Raw genomic sequence first — 20,836 nt, forward strand, 5'->3', positions numbered from 1 at the left:
TTGCTTGAGCTGTCCCCGCTCTGACCTTGGGGGGCGCCTGGTTGGGGGGCAGGCTCTGGGTTTTCCCTCATGCTGCTCGCTGGAGCAGCCCAGCGCCCGTCCCTCTGGAAGTGCAGGGCTCTCCTACTGGACATGCTGCATTGCTGGGCATGGGGTCCAAAGAGGGATGAGCCCTTCCCCCTTTCTCCCAGGCTGGGAGCTGTGCAGAGTTTGGGGGGGATAGAGACCCCCCTCATTGGCTGCTGAGAGCGCCTTCCTGGCCCTGCGCCCCCTCCAAGTCCAGCTTCCAGCCCCTCGGAACTTGCCCGTTCTGCCCCTCCCTGCTGCTCAATCTGATCCCGGAATGCATCCCCTCACTGCCACCAACGCTGCCAGCTGCCTCCACTCAACTGGCTGCTCCTACCGCAGCCTCACCACCTGCTCGGCCCTGAACTCACGGCGCATCCTCCAGGGAGACATGCAGCCTTCTCCCAGCGACCCACCCTGCTTCGGGCTGGCCCGGCTTGCTGGAAGTGAGATGGATTTATGGGGCGGGAGTTCCAAGAGGCCCTGCTGGGGCCCCATTGTGAAGGGCCAGCCTTGGGCATAGAGCCCGATCGCCAAGTGAATTTAACAGAGAGCCGAAACAGCGGCGGAAAAAATGCAAAGAGCCGCACCAGAATTGTTGAGCCAAAAAAAAAAAAAGGAGGCTGCCCCTTTAAGAAACAAGCTTAGGCTTTTTGGCCGTATCAGGCTCCCGTCATCTTGGGTGCCACATATTTAATCGCCGCCCCAGTGAGCACAGGGGAACTGGGGACGGGGCCCATGGGGGGGGGCGCAGGAGCAGCTTCGCAAGCTGCACTTTTGGGGGAGAATAGCTGGGTGGGTTGGCCACCCCTGCCTTAGTGCTTGGGGGCCTGATCCTGGAAGGTGGGCTCCCCAGGGGGTACCCCGGTGTGATCGAGGGCACCCCAGACAGCAGGGGTTTAAGGCGCCACCTCCCCGGCTTCCCTCTCCCTCGCAGCCTCTGAAGGACGTCGTTCCCCGCGTGGAGAAGGGCTACAAGATGGACGCCCCCGACGGCTGCCCCCAGGTCGTCTACGAAGTGATGAAAAATTGCTGGAACCTGGACCCCGGCATCCGGCCGTCCTTCCTCCAGCTCCGGGAACAGCTAGAGCATATCAAAGGCAACGAGCTCTACCTGTGAGACGGGGGGGCGGGGCTCCCTCGAGACACCCCCGCCCCCCCCCACTCCTTCCGGCCCCGCCCCCCTGCGCAGGAAGGGGGTGGGGCGGGCCGGGCGGGGGAGGGGAGAAGGACTGAGCGAGCTGCTGGACCTGCTCAGACACTCCACCCCGGATCGATCCTAGAGAGACACATTGGACTGGTGCAGCTCCCTGCCCTGGCCTGCCTCCCTCTCCCCTTCCGCCCGCTGGGCGCGCCTCCCCGAGCCCCTTCGCCTGGGCCCGGTAGCGACGCACGAGGGAGGCGGCCACCCCCATCGCCTGGACCCCGTGACCACCAAACCGGGAAGGGAGCCCTAATACTGTAGTGGCATGTTACCTCCTCCCCTGCTTCCCCCGAGCCTTCCCCACAGTTTCTCCTTCTCGCGCCCACCTTCTGTTTCTCCCTGGGATCATGTCTCCACTTCTCCAGCCCACAGGATCGAGGGGACTGCCGGACGCCACACGAGGCGGGGGAGCCAGGCGGGGGAGGAGGATAAATGCGGGGGGGGTCCCATTGTTGGGGGTTATTCCCCGCTCCTCGCACAGTTCCTGCGATTGCTTAGAAACTTCCAAGTCAGTTGAGTTCGGGGTGGTTTGATTATTTTTTTCTGAGTTATTTTGTATGATTTCACATGGAACCAGGGCCCGGCCCAGCGCCGGGGTTTTACTAAAGTACGAATCTCTTATTTTTTACTGTCATTGGAAAAACATGTTTTTTTTAATGGTTTAAAAAGGAAAAAAAAAAAGAGCAAGAAGCAAATTGGCCCCCAGGGATGAAGAGGAAACTCCCGTGCTGAGCAGGTGAAATAACTGAGCACCCGAGAGGGCGGTTGAATTGTTTCGCTTTAACTTGTTGCAGTGTTTTGCATGCCATCTCCAGAGGCCTTTTCTAGTCCTGTCCAGTGCTTTATTCTCATGTAATGCTGCCAACTGTGAGATTAAACTGTAATAAAACCATTCCATACGGACACACCACCCCCCTGCTGCTCCGGTGTTTTTCTCTGCCTCCCGGCTCAGGGCGGCATCTCTGCCACAGGCCAGGTTACGGGAGAAGACGTTGGCAGAAAGTCAAGCCCCGGGTCTGGTATGTGACCACCCTGGGCACTGGCCGCCATGGGCTTAGCTTGTCCAATCCGTTCCCGTAACGGGCACGCAGGCCTGCTAAACCCGGCCTCTTAAAGAATTCCTCTCAGCTGTAGAACTCTGAGCTTTGCAAAGTGGGGGGAGTTTTATGGTGACATCAACACCCCAACTACAGTCGTATGAAAGGCTGTGTCTTGAGTCTGGCTGACAAGGCCAGACCAGTTTCCCTTCTGATTTGTGTAGGGTCAGGAGCAGGGATGTAAAACCCTGTTTAATCCATTAACCCATTAAAGGAAATGTTTAACCGGTTAGCCCATGAAATGGGGGATCGGCAGGGTGGGCGGGGGGGGGCCTTTCCCATTAGCCATTCACCTCCCTCGTCAGAAGGGTGCAAACCGAGCCTCGCCTGGCACAGCCAGAGTGGACATGCTGCGGGTGTGTAAAGGGTCGGCTGTGCAGGGAAGCGTTGTACCTTGCCCTCTTCACCCCAGCTCGCGAAGTAGTTTACCGTGGAGCCTTGACCCCTATTTCACGGCTGGGCAAACGGAGCCCCAGGCACACGCCTGTGTTCTTTGCACTAAAAGCAGCGACTCCAGCCTGCTCCTCGCACGAGGACCACAGCTGGTGACCTTGGGCACCATGGACATAGGTAGAGTTGAGACTAGTACAGGGGCAGGCAAGATACAGCCCACAGGTTGGATCTGGCTTACAGGTCACCCCGCCGGGACCCTCAGGCACAGATTTTGCTGGGTTGGGGGCAGCGTGTGAAGAGCCACAGGGAGCAGCCAGCCATTTTGAGCAGCCTGGGGCTGACTTGGGGTCCTGCAGGGCTGCCGGCCGGGAGACGCCTCCCAGCCACAACCTATCTTTGGCCTCCCCCGTCCTTCCCAACTCCCTGCCCCAGGTCACAATCCAAACCCTTTGCACCCCTCTCCTCTGCTCCCCCAGGGCACAACTCCCTCCCAGCCCCTGCACTTCCTCCCATACCCCTCCCCCAGGCCAGACTCCTCCCCTACACCCACCCACCCCTCCTGGACCCTGCACCCTAAGCCCCTGCCCCAGATCACAACCCCCTCCACCCAACCTCCCTCTCAGACCCCACACCCTCTCCTGCACCGCAGCTCCTACCCCAAGCGCCCTTCTGCACCCAACCTCCATCCAGATCCCGCACCCCCCCTCCATAGAAAAGAGCAACCCTTGCCCACTTTCCAAAATCTTGGAGTGGCCCCCATCAAAAAATATGGGGCCCTAGCCACTGAGCCCTACTGACTCATAATTAAACCCTGCCTGGGGTGTAAATGTGCACGTCGGTTACAGGGCGTGAGCAAGAAGTGCAATGCGGAGCGTAGGTTAGATGCACTTAGGGCCAAGGGGGCAGCTGCTGGAAGCTGCAGAAGTGCACCAACCCCGGCTCCGCGGCACCTGTTGCAGAGGCCGGGGCACCAGCCCCCTCAAACCAGCGTTGCCCGTTTCTGGCCAGCTTTTCCCACCTCTCTAATGTGAGTTTGCGAGATTCTCGTGCGGGTTTGAACCCACCTCTAGCAGCTCTAGCCCATAGTCCCGTGTGCAAGAGAAGGGGGTGGGTAAAGGCCGGTTCCGTGTGCCGGTTTTGCTCAGTCCTTTGCAGAAATTGTAGCTTCCCCCTTGCTGAGGAATCGCGTGTGTGGGTCTCCCCAGCCCAGCACAGTCTTGTGAGCCTGCTTCCTGGGGCAGCGGCATGGGGCGAACAGCAGCTACGGGAGGTCAGGAAAGATTTCCTCGTCCCGCCAAGATTCTGACATTTGTTCAGCAGGGGAGCGTTGCCGGCTGAAAAATCGGGCAGATTCTGATCACCCGCAAAGTTTGGTTTTAATTCATAGAATCATAGAACTGGAAGAGACCTCAGAAGGTCATCAAGTCCAGCCTCCTGCTCTAGGCAGGACCAATCCCAACTAAATCAACCCGGCCAGGGTTTTGTCAAGCCGGGACTTAAACACCTCTAGGGATGGAGACTCCACTACTTCCCTAGGGAACCCATTCCAGTGCTTCACCACCCTCCTAGTGAAATAGTTTTTTCCTAATATCCAACCTGGACCTCTCCCACCACAACTTGAGACCATTGCTCCTTGTTCTGCCATCTGTCACTACTGAGAACAGCCTCTTTGGAACCCCCTTCAGGAAGTTGAAGGCTGCTATCAAATCCCCCCTCACTCTTTGCTTCTGCAGACTAAACAGACCCAAGTCCCTCAGCCTCTCCTCATAAGTCATATGCTCCAGCCGTCTAATCATTTTGGTTGCCCTCCGCTGGACCCTCTCCAATGCGTCCACATCCTTTTTGTAGTGGGGGGCCCAGAACTGGACACGATACTCCAGATGCGGCCTCACCATCTTGCCCTTATATAAATCCATGGTACACCCACATCTGGAATACTGCATACAGATGTGGTCTCATCTCAGAAAAGATATACTGACGTTTATCTCGTTAAACCCTTTTGTCGTATCGCCGACAAAATCAACGTCAGACCCCACAAGCCCCAAACGCAGCGTTGTTAAAAGCCAACGTGAGACAGCCCAAGTTCAAAACAGGTTCATAAGAGCAGCCAGACTGGGTCAGACCAAAGGTTCATCCAGCCAACAGTGGCCAATGCCAGGTGTCCTAGAGAGAGTGAATCAAACAGGTAATGATCAAGCGATCTCTCTCCTGCCATCCATCTCCCCTCTGACAGAGGCTAGGGACACCGTTCCTTACCCATCCTGGCTAAGAGCCATTTATGGACCTAACCTCCATGAATTTATCTAGTTCTCTTTTAAACCCTGTTATAGTCCTAGCCTTCACAGCCTCCTCAGGCAAGGAGTTCCACAGGTTGACTATGCACTGTGTGAAGAAGAACTTCCTTTTATTTGTTTTAAACCTGCTGCCCATTAGTTTCATTTGATGGCTCCTAGTTCTTATATTATGGGAACAAGTACATTCACTTTCTCCACACAACTCGTGATTTTACAGACCTCTATCGTATCCCCCCTTAGTCTCCTCTTTTCCAAGCTGAAAAATCCCAGTCTCTTTAATCTCTCCTCATATGGGACCCGTTCCAAATCCCTCATCATTTTAGTTGCCCTTCTCTGAACCTTTTCTAATGCCAGTATATCTTTTTTGAGATGAGACCACATCTGTATGCAGTATTCCAGATGTGGGTGTACCATGGATTTATATAAGGGCAATAAGATATTCTCCGTCTTATTTTCTATCCCTTTTTTAATGATTCCTAACATCCTGTTTTCGTTTTGGACCGCCGCTGCACACCGCGTGGACTTCAGAGAACTATCCACGATAACTCCAAGTTCTCTTTCCTGATTAGTTGTAGCTAAATTAGCCCCCATCATATTATATGTATAGTTGGGGTTATTTTTCCCAATGTGCATTACTTTACATTTATCCACATTACATTTCACTTGCCATTTTGTTGCCCAGTCACTTAGTTTGGTGAGATCTTTTTGAAGTTCTTCACAGTCTGCTTTGGTCTTAACTACCTTGAGCAGTTTAGTTTTGTCTGCAAACTTTGCCACCTCACTGTTTACCCCTTTTTCCAGATCATTTATGAATATGTTGAATAGGTTGGTCCTAGGACTGACCCTTGGGGGACACCACTAGTTACCCCTCTCCATTCTGAAAATTTACCATTTAGTCCTACCCTTTGTTTCCTATCTTTTAACCAGTTCTCAATACAAGAAAGGTCCTTCCCTGTTATCCCATGGCCATGTAATTTACACAAGAGCTTTTGGTGTGGGACCTTGTCAAAGGCTTTCTGGAAATCTAAGTATACTATATCTACTGGAACCCCCTTGTTCACATGTTTGTTGACCTCTGCAAAGAACTCTAATTGATTAGTAAGACAGGATTTCCCTTTACAGAAACCATGTTGACTTTTGCCCAACAAATTATGTTCTTCTATGTGTCTGACAATTTTATTCTTTACTATTGTTTCAACTAATTTGCCCGATACTGACATTCGACTTACCGATCTGTAATTGCTGGGAACACCTCTAGAGCCCTTTTTAAATATTGGTGTTTGTGACAGACCAGGCCGGGTCTGGGCATAGCTGAGGGTGTCCTCTCAATTGCTCAAAACTCGAATTGCTCAAAACTCGGGGCTCCTTACAGCTCCAGACTGGAGACCTTCCAGACAGGTTACAAACCAGTCACACAAAACGCTTCAGCTGCCTATCTAGCCAGCCAGAAGCCTCATGAGCAAAACCCCTCTGACATCCCAACTCTTCCTGTGCCCCAACCAGCCCCTGGCCTGCACACAGGTGAGGGGTTTTAGAACCCAATCTCTCCTACCCAGAACGGTTCTTCCAATCCCAAGAAACCAGCCACAGGTCCCAATCAATTTACACTCTGGATCTTACCCACAAGACGATGCTGAGCCAAGGGTAAGGTTGTTAAGGAGAGTACATTGCATGCATCGAATCCCCCAGTTCTCAATACAGGCTCTTAGCAGAGATGTTGTAAACTGCTATCTTAAAAATCTCTGGTGTACATCCTATGTCAGGATGGGTCCATGGTTCTTTCCGGCTCGTTGTTCCCTGCAAGGCTGCATCTGGGATCAAGAGCTGAACTGAAGACAAAATGGAGGGTACCACATGGCACTTTTATACCTCTCCTAGCATCCTCCTGGCCAGAGCAGGTCACATGGTCGAGCGACCTATCTGTTTCACGTGCTGGCGGCCATTATGTCCTGGCTGGCTTGTAGGTATCAGTCACATTCCTCAGGTGTGTATTGGCACCTAGAGATTCATTGTCTCCTTGCTAATTAGCATAGCCACTAGCTGAACATTCTTTGCCTATTGCTCTCAGAGTATTTTCCAGCATCAACACAGAGTACACATTTGTAACACCACATACAGATATTATACAAGTACATGAATAGCATATACAGAATCAGCAGAACATAAGCTTTCACGTGACAGCTCCCACGGCCCCCTTTGTATAGACTTTTGGGGCAGCTACCCCCCATGGGTGTAGCAGTGATCTTTAAAATTCAATAACATGACAGCGTTACGTTAGCTATCTTCTAGTCATTGGGTATAGAAGCTGATTTAAAGGTTAGGTTACAAACCATGGTTAATAGTTCCACAATTTCCCATTTGAGTTCTTTTAGAACTCTTGGGTGAATGCCATCTGGTCCCGGTGACTTGTTACTGTTAAGTTTACCAGTTAATTCCTAAGACTCCTCAAATGACACTTCAATCTGTGACAAGTCCTCAGATTTGTCACCTACAAAGGATGGGTCAGGTTTGGGAATCTCCCTAACATCCTCAGCCGTGAAGACTGAAGCAAAGAATTCATTTAGTTTCTCCACAATGACTTTATCTGCCATTGCTTTTTTTACGTGGTTGTTAAACCACGGTGGCCCTTTTTTAGTTCTTCTACTGTGTTTTTTAATTTGGGGTATACATTTAAGTTGGGCCTCTATTATGGTGTCTTGGAGAAGTGTCCATGCAGCTTGCAGGGATTTTACTTTAGTCACTGTACCTTTTAATTTCTGTTTAACTAACCTCCTCATTGTTGCATAGTTCCCCTTTTTGAAATTAAATACCACAGTGTTGGGCTGCTGAGGTGTTCTTCCCCCCACAGGAATGTTAAATGTTATTATATTATGGTCACTATTCCCAAGCGGTCCTGGTATAGTTACCTCTTGGACCAGATCCTGCACCCCACTCAGGACTAAATTGAGAATTGCCTCTCCCCTTGTGGGTTCCTGTACCAGCTGCTCCACGAAGCAGTCATTTAAGATATCAAGAAATTTTGTGTCTTCATCTCGTCCTGAGGTGACATGTACCCAGTCAATATGGGGATAGTTGAAATTCCTCACTATTATTGAGTTCTTTATTTTGATAGCCTCTCTATAATCTCCCTTAGCATTTCATAGTCACTATTACTGTCCTGGTCAGCTGGTCGATAATAGATCCCTACTGCTATATTCTTATTAGAGCAGGGAATTACTATCCATAGTGATTCAATGGAACATGTTGATTCATTTAAGATTTTTACTTCATTTGATTCTAAATTTTCTTTCACATATAGTGCCACTCCCCCCACCCGCACGACCTGTTCTGTCCTTCCGATATATTTTGTACCCCGGAATGATTGTGTCCCATTGATTGTCCTCACTCCACCAGGTTTCTGTGGTGCCTATTATATCAGTATCCTCCTTTAACATGAGACACTCTGATTCACCCATCTGAGGGTATGTCTACATTACAAAGTTAATTCGAACTAACAGATGTTAGTTCGAATTAACTTTGATAGGCGCTATACTAGCACTCTGCTAGTTCGAACTTAATTCGAACTAGCGGAGCACTTAGTTCGAACTAGGTAAACCTCATTCTACGAGGACTAAGCCTAGTTCGAACTTACTAGTTCGAATTAAGGGCTGTGTAGCCCCTTAATTCGAACTAGTGGGAGCCTAGCCCTCGCCAGCTTTCCCTGTTGGCCACTCTGGCCAACACCAGGGAAACTCTATTGCCCCCCTCCCGGCCCCGGACCCCTTAAAGGGGCACGGGCTGGCTACGGTGCCCGTGCCACGTGCAAGCCTGCCAGCACCCAGCCAGCAGACCCTGCACCTGGCACGGCTCGAGCCAGCCACCCGATGCCCCCCAGCCCTCTCCCTCTTCTCGGGACCAGGCTGGCAGCTCCCGGGAGTTTGCCCAGGACCGCAAGAGGTGGGCACCCGCCTGGTCCAGTGCAGACATCGTGGACCTCATCCACGACCTCCGCACTAGGCACAGGAAAGTGGCCGTCTAGGGCAGGAGAGCTGCCAGCCTGGCCACCCAGGAGCAGGTTTGCATGAAAATCAAGGTGGTCCACTGAGACCCCGGACCCTGAGCCCTGAGCTTAGAATGGCCGTACTGGGTCAGACCAAAGGTCCATCTAGCCCAGTAGCCTGTCTGCCGACAGCAGCCAACCCTAGGGACCCTGGAGGGGATGGACCGAAGACAGTGACCAAGCCATTTGTGTCGTGCCATCCCTCTCCAGCCTTCCACAAGCTTTGGGCAGGGACACCACTCCTACCCCCTGGCTAATAGCACTCCATGGACCCAACCTCCATGACTTGATCTCACTTCTCTTTAAACTCTGTTCCAGTTCTAGCCTTCACAGCCTCCTGCAGCAAGGAGTTCCACAGGTTGACTCTTTGCTTTGTGAAGAACAACTTTCTGTTACTAGTTTGAAGCCTGCTACCCATTCATTTATTTTGGTGTCCTCTAGTCCTTCTATTATGGGAACTAATGAAGAACTTTTCTTTATGCACCCTCTCCACCCCACTCATGCTTTTATAGACCTCTATCATATCCCCCCTCAGTCTCCTCTTTTCTAAACTGAGAAGTCCCAGTCTCTTTAGCCTCTCTTCATATGGGACCTGTTTCAAACCTCTGATCATTTTAGTTGCCCTCCCCTCTCCCAGCCTCTCTCTTCCCCTCTCCCGCCTCCTTTTCCCAGTCTCCCCCAGTTTTGTTCAATAAAGAGAGATTCTATTTTTGACCACACGTTTTCTTTATTTTGTACATCAGGAAGGGGGGCTAGGGAGGGGTAAGTGGAAGGAGGTGAGGGAGGAATGGGGTACGAGCCCCCGATGGGGAGGACTGGGGTGGCTCTGCGGGCTTCTGGGGGTGGAAGCTCTCCTGCAGCCCCCCAATTGCCCCCTCTCCCCAGATGGCAGCCTGCGGCAAGTGCAGCCGGTCTGATGGCCGAGTGCTGTGATGTGCCCAGTGTGGGTACTCTGGGCAATCCAAGCCAGGACTGCTTTGCAAGCGGGGCACCCCTGAGAACTGTCTGTCCGGGGTGGGGGTCGGGACCCTTTAAGCATAGCCCTCGGCTAGCCTGAGACAGCATCTCCATGCTCTAAGTCCTCCTCTGATGCCCTGCTGGCACTGCTTCCGGCCATCCTTAACCCCGCTTCAGGGTCCACTTAATGTGGACATGCTAGTTCGAATTAGCAAAACACTAATTCGAACTAGTTTTTTAGTCTGGATGCGTTAGTTCGAATTAGCTTAGTTCGAATTAACTAATTCGAACTAAGTTAGTTCGAATTAGCGCTGTACTGTAGACATACCCTCTTTATTTAGACTTCTAGCATTTGTGTACAAGCATTTTAAAAACTTGTCACTGTTTTTGTCTGTCCTTTTCTGGTGTGTCAGATTCTTTATGTGAATGTTTTTCGTCTGATCTGGCCCACACATTATCCTCCTCCAGCCTCTTCTCCTGACTAAAAGCTAGAGAATCTCTATCCGTAGACTCTCCTCTAAGAGATGTCTCTGTCCGATCCACGTGCTCCTCTGCACCAATCAGCTTTCCCCCGTCTCTTAATTTAAAAACTGCTCTGTGACCTTTTTAATGTTAAGTGCCAGCAGTGTGGATCCACTATGGTTTAGGTGGAGCCCATCCTTCCTGTATAGGCTCCCCAATCCCAAAAGTTTCCCTGGTTCCTTATAAAGCTAAACTCCTCTTCCCTACACCATCGTCTCATCCACGCATTGAGACTCTGAAGCTTTGCCTGCCTACCTGGCCCTGTGCATAGAACTGGATTTCTGTCTCTTTCCTAGCAGCCTAAATTTGGCCTCCAGGACGTCTCTGCTACCCTTCCCTATGTCATTGGTACCTGCGTGTACCACAACCACCAGCTCCTCCCCAGAACTACGCATAAGTCTATCTAGATGCCTCGAGAGATCCACAACCTTCGCACCAGGCAGGCAAGTCACCATACGATCCTCCCGGTCATCGCAAACCTAGCTGGCATTTCTAATGATCAAATCTCCCATTACTAACTCCTCTCTTTTCCTACTGACTGGAGTTCCCTCCCCCGAAGAGAGAACTTCAGTGCGAGAGGATACCCCAACATCTGGAAGATTCCTGCCCCCCCCCAAAGACCCCATATTTGAAGGGGAGCTGTGGCTTCATCCCTCCTTTCTCCCCAGCGGGTTTCGTTTGGCTATTGGTGACGGAAAAAACGTTGAGCTGGAAAATTCCCGACCAAGTGGCCCTTGCTGCTCTCCAGCACACAGCTTGGGCTGCAGAGGGTGGCGAGAGCCGACCATCGTGCCTGGATTTTTGCAGCTTTGTCTCATCCTGCTCTCCTGCGGCTTGGTCGGGTTTTAGCTTGTCTCCTTGCACCTTTCTCTGGAATGCAGGGTGCGATGCAACGTGCATTTGTGATGGGAAAAGGGACACAGCTGACCCACCTAGAAATTTGACATGCTTCAGACACAAGACAAACGCTGTCTGGGCAGGGCTGCTGCTGGCGGCTGGTCCCTGCCCTTTGGAGGGCCGCGAGGAGATAGGAAGGGATAGGAGTGTAACCACTGGGCCTCTCGCTGGCTCAAGAGCTGCCTCCTGCTTATGAGACCAAAGTTTCCCCACTGGCTGAGGCGTCCCTGGGCTCCTGGCAGCCAGCGAGCCCTGCCGAAGGCCTGTGCGCCCATCTAGTCTGTAGGCCTCGCTCCGGCCTAGCCCTTTTGGTTTTATCGCTTGAGGGAGAGAGAAGCTGGTTTGCCTGGCTGGTGTGAGGCCAGACAGGGCCTGAACTCTGCTACTGCAGAGCGCCCCGTCCTCTCCGGGCTAGGGAGCCTGGCTCTGTGCACTTATGCTGGGCCCGGCCAGGCTGTAACACCCTCTTCCAGGGCTTCCCCGGCAGCCCTTACGCACAGGGCCTCAGCAGGCGCTAGGGGTGTCTCCTTGCAGGCCCCCAGAGCTCGGGTTCCCCTAGTCGGCTGGTCCGGTCCATCTCTTTCCCTGGCGCGGCCCTTCCCCTGCCCTGCTCTCCAGCTTCCTCCATGGCTCACTGGTTCCTGGCTCCGGCTAATTTGGCCGTCGCTAATGAGCACTAATAGCGACCCGCCTGCTGGCCCAGCCTCCGCAGCCCAGCACGGTGCCCTGAGGGGGGCTTCCAAATGTTGCTTTCCAAGGGAAGGGCGGTCCCATCCCCACCTGCCCCCTACAAAGCCCCACATGCTCGTCAGATTGCTCCCTGGCTCTCCAGACCCACTGCTACCCTGTGCTCCATTGCTGAAGTGCATTCATGGGCACCCAGCCCCATCCCTACCCCACAGGGCCAGGGTGAGGGGTAGACCGGGGTGGATGGGCTCTCCCATCTTCACTGTCTTTCTACCTGCCCAGTACTTGCCTGGAGAGCTCATTTCCAGCAAAGGTACAGGGTCTGGAGAGCCGGTTTCCAGCAGAGGGTCTGGAGAGCCGGTTTCCAGCAGAGGGTCTGGAGAGCCGGTTTCCAGCAGAGGGTCTGGAGAGCCGGTTTCTAGACCCTCTGCACAGGGGCTGAAGGTGGCTTCTTCCGCGAGTGCTTGCTCGTGTCTGTTCCCTGCTAGAGGGGTGTGCTCGCCACATGCACCGGTGCCGGGTATTTTGCCCTCAAACTATCCCTAGGGGAGCAGCCTCAGTGACCCCTGCAGCGTGTATAAGGGGCGCCGTGCGCTCCTGCCACCCTCAGCTCCTCGCTGAGCCGGCGCCTCGGAGCGGCCGTGCTCTGGGCAGGGGGGTTTTTGCTGCCCATTATCATGCAGATAATTCCCTCAGGAGTGGTGGTCAACCCAATGCCCTGCACGGGACTTGGCCTCAGCCTGCTCTAGTCCCCGGCTTCGAACCCATGGTTAGAATGCCAGCAGCCTCCCCCGGTTGGCACCCAGCAGCTACCTGAGGTGCCTGTGCGAAGGGCACGTGAGCGATGATGCGGCGGTGGCAAGTCTTTCAAGCTTCGGAGGGAAGAAGAAAGCGACGTTGGCCTGGAGGCTCCTAATGGCGCCAGGGACCAGGTTGGACTTGAGGGCTGTGACCTCAGGGCGGGGCGTTCCCTCGGGTCAGCACCATTCCCCCTCACGGACCTCGGCACAGAAGATGTGGGTGAGGGGCGCTCCCCTACCTCCTGCAAGGGGAATGGAAGATGGGGGAAGAGCCCAGATCCATGGCGGGCAGCTCAGCCCCTTCAGAAACCGGGGGCCAAGCCCTTCTCCAGTGACGCAAAGTAGCAACGAAGGCCTCTGGCATGTGGAGAAACCGTCTCTGGGCAGCGCAGGACATCTTGACTTGGTGGTGCCAGTCGCACCGCTCAGGTAGTGACACGGTCCAGGGGCAAGCTCAGGTTCATCACCATCCCAGCGGCCCTGGCTGCCTCTCAAAGCGCCATCCTGCCAGCCCTCCCTGACGCACAGTCCAGGCCTCATCTAATGGGGTGGGGAAGGCTTTGCAAGCACCCTTCTGTTCCCCCAATTCTGGGCCAGGACTCATTGGTGCCCCAGAAGGCATGGGGGGGGGGGTACCCAGGCCTGCTGCAGAGTCCACTGGGATCCGTCCCTGGTTTCCTAGAGACCTTGGTATCCCTCCCGAGACTGTCAGTCTTAGTCACGCCAACACCGGTCCCCATCTCATCAACCATGGTGGTCAAGGAGGCCTTCAGGCCACGGCTCCCTTTCCTGGTCCAGGTCCCGTTCTGGGCCCTGGCACTGAGTGAGCGTTGGGCGGCCTCTATCGCCAGGTTCCCGTCGCTGACCCGCAAGCCCACTCCACGCTCTAAGAGACTGAGACAGAGACTCATCCTGGTTGGACAGATCCCCTCAAGCCCACACCTCTTGCCAGGCACCGGACACCCAGAGGCCCTCCTGCACTGAGTCCCTTGATACTGAGGGGGAATCCTCAGCAGCCGGCACTGAGCAGGAATCCCTACCTCTGGGTCAAGTCTCAACATCACTGGTCTCACCTCTTTCCGTGATGTTGCACCCACCAAGATGGACAAAAGGGCAGCGGCCAATGCCTTGGCTTCCCTGCAACCTGGGGGGGTTCACTCAACCCAGCCATCTCCCAGCCAGCATGCTCCACCTAAGAAAGGTCGGGCACCACGCCAGGATGCCCCAGTGAGCCGACAGTCTGCCCCGCAGGAGTACACAGATGTGTCGGCACCGGCGTCCACTTTGGCTTTCCTGTGAGAGGCCATTGCAAGGCCCCGTACCCGGTACCACAGGGCAGATGCTCTAGTTGACGTATTGAGCTCCCCAGCACCTGGTGATCCTGCCCTTGCATGAAGGTGTTTGACAGATCACGGCCCTGTGGCAGAACCCCTCCTCCCTCCTGCCCATCTCCAAAAGGGATGAGGAAGTATTTTATCCCGGTGAGGGACCATGATTACCTCTACCCCCACTCTGCCCCCAAACTCCCTCATGGCGGCAGCTGTCAACCAGAAAAAGAGGCAGGCGCAGCGCCTAAGGACACAAACTCCAAGAGACTGGACTCATTTGGCCGAAAGGTTTGTTCCCCTGCCAGTCTATATATGTGGGTGGCTAATGGCCAACGAGGGCTTGGTGGCTACGATCCCATGACTTAAGTTTGTGGAGGTGCTCTGGGAGGACTCCAGGGAGGAGTTCAAAGCTCTGCTGGAAGGGGGATCAGCGGCCGCCAAAGTGGCTCCCCAGACAGCTTCTGATGCGGCAGATTTGGCTGCTCACTCAGCAGCATTGGCCATTTCAGGGCATCGGGCTTCTGCCTGCTCCTCTCCGGTCTGTCCTCGGAGGCTCAGTGGTCTCTCCGGGACCTCCCGGGGGGCCAGCTGTGCCCTTTTTGCTGAACAGACCGATTCCAAGTTACACGGGCTGCCGGACTCCGGCACAAGGTGTAAGACCCTGGAGTTGTATCTTCCCGCGGTTCAAGCCCTTGCCCAATCCGGTAGCCAGCCGCACCAGGAGCCCCCTGCCAAGAAGTGCAAGGGCTACAAGCACCGGCACAGTTAGTCCTGCCCGGTCGGGCTTGACGCGTCCCAAACAAGGCGGCAAGTTCTGAGGATGCTCACCCAAGGACGACACACTGGCTCTCCCGGCGGATGTCTTGGCGTTCTGCCTAGAGCAGACCAAGCCTTTCCGCACAGTGATACTGCTCTTTGAGGCCACTGCTGATAGAGCAAAGGACCAGCCGGCAGCTGCTCGGTGGCTTTCGCACTGGATCACCTATATCCAGACCTGCTACAGGCTTGCGAGGGTCTCCCCTTCCTTCCCCCCCCCCCCCCGCCATCATCCGATCTCACTCGACTAGGGCTCAAGCTGCGTCGTTGACCTTCTTGGCTCATGGGCCAATCCACGAGATCTGTAGTGGCACAATGTGGTCTCCAGTTCGCATGTTCATGTCTCACTACGCCAGCGCCCAGCAGGCCAGAGCTGATGCTGGGTTGGGCAGAACTGTGCTAGTCAGCACCACCTTGAAGTCCTACACTCTGCCAGGGGTCCTGCTTGCAATCGCCCCCTGTGGAATGGACGTGAGCCACACGTCTCAAAGAACATCACTTACAACCAAGTGACTGTCTTTTCTGGTTCGTTTGCTCTCCCACCGTGTGCCCCGCCTGGCTCATGGACCCTGCTTTCCTGCACGGATGCCCACCCAGTTCTGTCCGAGCTCTGCCACTTGTGGCTGAGGGGTTGGAGGGTAAGTAGCTCCTGAGGTCTAACACCAGCTCTGTCACCGACTCGCTGGATAGCCTTGGTCAAGTCATTTAGCCCCAGATCTGCCAAGGGATTTAGGCTCCTAATGCCTATTGATTTCAGTGGAAGTTAGGAGCCTGAAGCTCTCTGAAGAGGGGGGGTTTCACCTCTCCATGCTTCAGCTTCTCCCCGCTGAAAGAGGGCTGCACAGGCATCCCCACATCCCACCTCAGGGTGCTGTGAAGGTTAGTCCATCAGGGTCTTTGAGGATGGGAAGCGAGATACACTGCTAGAGACTGGCCTAAGGACTCCGAAGTACATGGTGCCTGCGGCTGTTAGTGAGCACGGGCTGCTGGGTCGGGGTGAGGCTTGGAAATGCAGAGGCACCACGTGCATGTCTCCGCATGGCGGCCTGCGGGCACGTCTCTGCACGACGGCCTGTCGCACCCCAGAGTCAAACCGCCCTGAACTCGTAAGGTTTTTCCCCTTATGAAGTGAGTTCAGTAACTTCCAAGGAGGGGACTCCTGCCTCTTTTTCCGTCTCCCTTACGGACGATGGCCTGGGCTGGTCTTGCTCCCTATGCACCTACCCGCTGTCTGCGTCGGGCTCGGCAGGGAGTCCCGGTCTGGGGGAAGCCTCGCCGAAGATCCTGCATGTGGCAGCCTGTCCCTGACACAGGGCTTGGGGGAATTTTTGCTGTGCACCGTACGGGCAGCCTGCACCAGCAGAGTGGGAGCTGGAACCAGTCACAAAGCAAGAGAAGAGCTGGGGGTGGGGCGCGGAGGGAGCGGTGCGGCGATGTAGCGGCCAGCGGAGAAATCAGCAGCCAAAACAAGTCAAGGAGCAATCTCGGGCCCTGTGCCCCAGAGAAGAGAGCGGGCGGTCCGGGTGCAAAGGGAGGAACAGCCCAGCTGTGCTCGAAAGGGCACTCGCTGCACGTGGCGCCCGACCTGGGGCACAAGGGGAGAGCTGGTGGCTGGTGGGTTTTCACCCTCCCTCCTCTTTATCCCCCTCGGTGGCTTCCTAAGGGGACACTCGGCAGCTTCATCTGCTCTCTTCCGCAGGGGCAGATCCCGTGCCTAGTGCCAGGCGTGGGAAGGTAACTGTGGTTGGTGTGGCACCCTGAGGTGGGCGGGGTGCTTCTGTGTCACTCAAAGCCCCATCAGGCCCCGTTGTCATTGGTTCTTTACCCAGTGGTAGCAAATCCTGGGATCTTGCATGACTGTGGAGCCAGCAATCGGGCCAAGTCTGGGGACTTCCTGCCTGGGACTTGCTTTATCTAATGGTGACCCCAGACCCTGGTCAGAAGTAGACACAAACTGAGCCCACATCATCCCCTCCGTAAGCAAGCCCAGCCCAAAGCTTAGGGTCTGGTTTCCAGGCAGTGTCTGTGCCCCAAGCCTGAACCTCAGTATCCAGCAATCTCTCCCTTTGCCCTCTGAGCGGTGCCCAGCAAACAGCTGTTGGCCCCCGTACTCCTCCCCAATGGGTCCCACACCCAGCCCATGTGGTGAGACCTCTTACAGGGCGGGTGCGGCGTCCCAATGGGCCAGTCAGTGCAGCATCCTGGGTCCACGGCCACTAGGGATATTAGCCGGTGGCTCCAAGGAGCCGTGAGCTCGGGTGTGTACTTGGCATTCATTCCCCTCCCTGGCCCTGGCCCCGGCCCCTTTGCACCATGAGGCAGATCCTGGGGCACCTGAATGCAGCCCCTTCTCCAGCTCCCCGAGAGCCGTCTCCTCGGGCGCTGGCTGCACTTCTCCCCACCCTAAATACCCACGGCCCGTCCATGGTCTCAGGGAGTCACCTGGTGCAGCTCCTCCCTTCGATCACACATCCAGGCAGAGCTCCCCTGGGCTGTGTCTGCTGGCTCCCTGGACCCCTTGGAGGAGCAGGAGGTCAGTGCCCCGGAGGGCTGAGTCTCTTGCATTGCTATGGTCTTCCGTGCAGCGGTTAAAGATTCCAGCTGGTGGGGCGTTCCCCAAGGGAACCGCTTTCCTATCAGAAAATGCCAGTTTTGTTCTGCTTGAAACGGACCGTGAGACCATGTTAATTTCAGAGATGCTGCTGGAAACCTGCCTGGCTCCTCGCAGGCTGGGGGCGCCAGGGGGATATTTCAGTTTGGAAATGCCAAACCATTCCTGTGGCAAAACAGTGCCAAGTCAAAACCCCTCCACCCCCCACCCCTCCATCCTCAAGGGTTTGATTTTCATCCCCAGGGCTGCCCTTTTTTGCCCACCAAAAACGTCAAAGTCTGTCACGGAAGTGGATAGCCATTTCACAGCCCGTTCTGCATTAGCTCTCTGCCCAGCTGTGGACTACTAGCCCTGTGGCTGTCAAACCAATGGTCCCTCTAATTTTTTTCCACCAGTGTGCAGAATAAATTTTATGCGCACGGCAGTATGGGAAAATGTGCACCATCAGTAAAAACACATGCTGCCGGCTATGGGCGCTTGGCTAATCTCATGGGTTTTTTTTATCGGCAAAACCTCTTCCGCAAAAATAATCAGAGGGAGATATGCAAATGAGTGCACCATTTGCATATCCTCTTCTGCAAAAAAAAAAAAAAAACCTGCAGTGTAGACATAACCTGAGAGGCCCCGTAACCATCAAAACTAGTAACTACTCTTTTCACAGAAAGGACACTGAATATCTCAACACTGAAACTTGACATGCTCCCTGCAAAACAAGAGGTTCTGTCATTTTTTCAACACCACAAATAAAGAAATTTCTCTTTGTTTTCATAAGAAGAAAAAAAATTGTTAGGGAAATACAAAGTTTATCCGGCTGAGACAGACCATATATTTACAAGTGTTTATTCTGCTTCGATTTTTGCTACGAAACAAGGAGTGGTTGGGAGTTTTCTTTTGCCATCCTACGAAACTACAGTGAAGTGAAAGTCAAGAGAGGGAGGGAAGCAATCGCAGATTTACCCTTCTCAAGATCAACTCGACCCAAGTCTGTAAGACGATCCCCAATAAATGCAATCATGTGAAGCAGGAACAGCGCATGAAACAGAAAGCGGCGTGTGCACTAAAATACCCTATTGCCCGTAGGGATCCATCAAAAGAAGAACACACACATGAGACATGACAGAGTACAGAAGCAAAGGCATGCCTGAGTGTGCCGGGCTGTAAACAAACAATGGCAGCGCTCTGGCTCTTCCCAGCTCAGGGGGACACGATGCATGACGTCCCTCCGTGGGCGAGTCCCGTGTGAGTATGAGCGTGGCAGGATGGCTTCACAACTCCGTCCTCTCCCGCTAGCTGAAGGGGGTTCCAAAGAGGATGGAGAGAGGCTGTTCTCAGTATTAGAGGGGTAGCCGTGTTAGTCTGAATCTGCAAAAGCGACGAGGAGTCCTGTGGCACCTTATAGACTAGCTGAAGTGTAGGAGCATACACTATGCTCCTACACTTCGGTTAGTCTATAAGGTGCCACAGGACTCCTCGTCGCTTTTGCTGTTCTCAGTAGTGACAGATGACAGAACAAGGAGCAATGGTCTCAAGTTGCAGTGGGAGAGGTCTAGGTTGGATATTAGGAAAAACGATTTCCTTAGGAGGGTGGGGAAGCGCTGGGATGGGTTCCCTATGGAGGTGGTGGAATCTCCATCCCTAAAGATTTTTACTCCCAGTTTGACAGAGACCTGGCTAGGTTGATTTAGATGGGGTTGGTCCTGCTTTGGGCAGGGGGCTGGCCTTGACTCCTGAGGTCTCTTCCAGCCCTAGGATTCTATGATCTCACATTTTTCACCATTTTATCGGCAGTGAGATAATTTTTCTTTTCTTTTGGATTTGAATGTAAATTTAATTTCTTAGATCGCAATACGCTAGGCAGGCACCGACAGATTTCTACCCATAGCCGCTTGCCCTCAACATGCGCCTTTAGGAGACTGAGAGCGTATTTGTAGGAAGACTAATTTTACAAGTGCAATTACTGAGAGTTTTTTCTCGGCCCTGGCCTCCCACCTGTCAACAATGAATAATTCGTGAAGGGTAAGTGTATTTGTGTCTCCAGATGTGTGTATATTTTTGTCATTTTTGAACAATTGGTGTCTCTATTCAGAGAGACTCTTTTCCCCCCCGTATCTCCTTTATTTATCAGCCAATTTTGGCAAAACAGAGTCGGTTTTTATTTTTTAGTGGCCCCTTGGGAGGCTGTAAACTGTAGCTTTAATTTATGCCTTAATCTGGCGCTGCTCCGCTCCCCACAGTGCTTCCCATGGAAGGAAAAGATACACACTGAAGCCCGTGTAATGTAGTAGTGGTAAGAACACCACCACGGTGCCTTACCTGGTGACAATCCCATTGTCATATGGATAAACCACTCTGCCTGTGGCCTGGATGTTTATCCTCTCCGGAGCCAGTTTATTCTGCCAGGTTATTATCGCTTAATTCTAATCTGGTGACAAGAGGAAATGACAGTTCAAAGTAAGTGCTTAATGCTGCAATAAATGTAAATACAATGCAATAGCTGCTGCTTAGTTAAGGAGGGGGTCTAGCCACTGTGTTTCCGCTTTGAGGTCCAGTCCCGAAGGCCTGGTTCTCTCCTGCAGGTGTTTTCAGTGTGGTGGCTGGGACCTGAAAGCAAGCTGGCAGCAGGTTTTTGTGTGGTTATGAGACTGCTGTGTGCATGCACTGGGGTTTGTTTCCCTGCGTGAGCATAGCTGTAGGCGACCTACCCTGAGACGAAAGGGCAACTTCACACGGAATGAAACTGCATCCCAATGGGCAGTAAGCACGTCTCCAACATCTAACTCTGATACATTCAGATGATCAGAAAGTATAATACTTCAGGCCTGCAGCACCCACGGGGAAGAATCCCAAGCATTGTTACAGGCTGGGGACTGAATGGCTAAGTAGCAGTTCTGCAGAAAAGGACCTGGGGGGTTACAGTGGATGAGAAGCTGGATATGAGTCAACAGTGTGCCTTGGAGGCTAATGGCATATTAGGGTGCATTAAGAGGAGCATTGCCAGCAGATCCAGAGATGTCATTATTCCCCTTTATTCGGCTTTGGTGAGGCCATATCTGGAGTATTGTGTCCAGTTCTGGGCCCCACACTACAAAAAGAATGTGGATGCATTGGAGAGGGTCCAGCAGAGG

At 53.6% G+C, this 20,836-nt stretch overlaps 1 protein-coding gene across 2 annotated transcripts in view; it reads left to right on the forward strand.

The window, feature by feature from the left end:
* CSK (C-terminal Src kinase) overlaps positions 1-2,180 on the forward strand; it is a 64,574-nt gene extending 62,394 nt beyond the window's left edge. For both annotated transcript variants that reach the window (XM_075897427.2, XM_075897428.2), the window contains exon 13: positions 1,004-2,180. In XM_075897427.2, coding sequence (XP_075753542.1) covers positions 1,004-1,186 — 183 coding nt within the window. In that variant the 3' untranslated portion in view covers positions 1,187-2,180. The remainder of the gene's footprint in view (positions 1-1,003) is intronic.
* The last annotated feature ends 18,656 nt before the right edge of the window (positions 2,181-20,836 follow it).

This window comes from Pelodiscus sinensis, chromosome 14 (genome assembly GCF_052426305.1).
Source record: "Pelodiscus sinensis isolate ZL-2025 chromosome 14, ASM5242630v1, whole genome shotgun sequence".
NCBI lineage: Eukaryota > Metazoa > Chordata > Testudines > Trionychidae > Pelodiscus > Pelodiscus sinensis.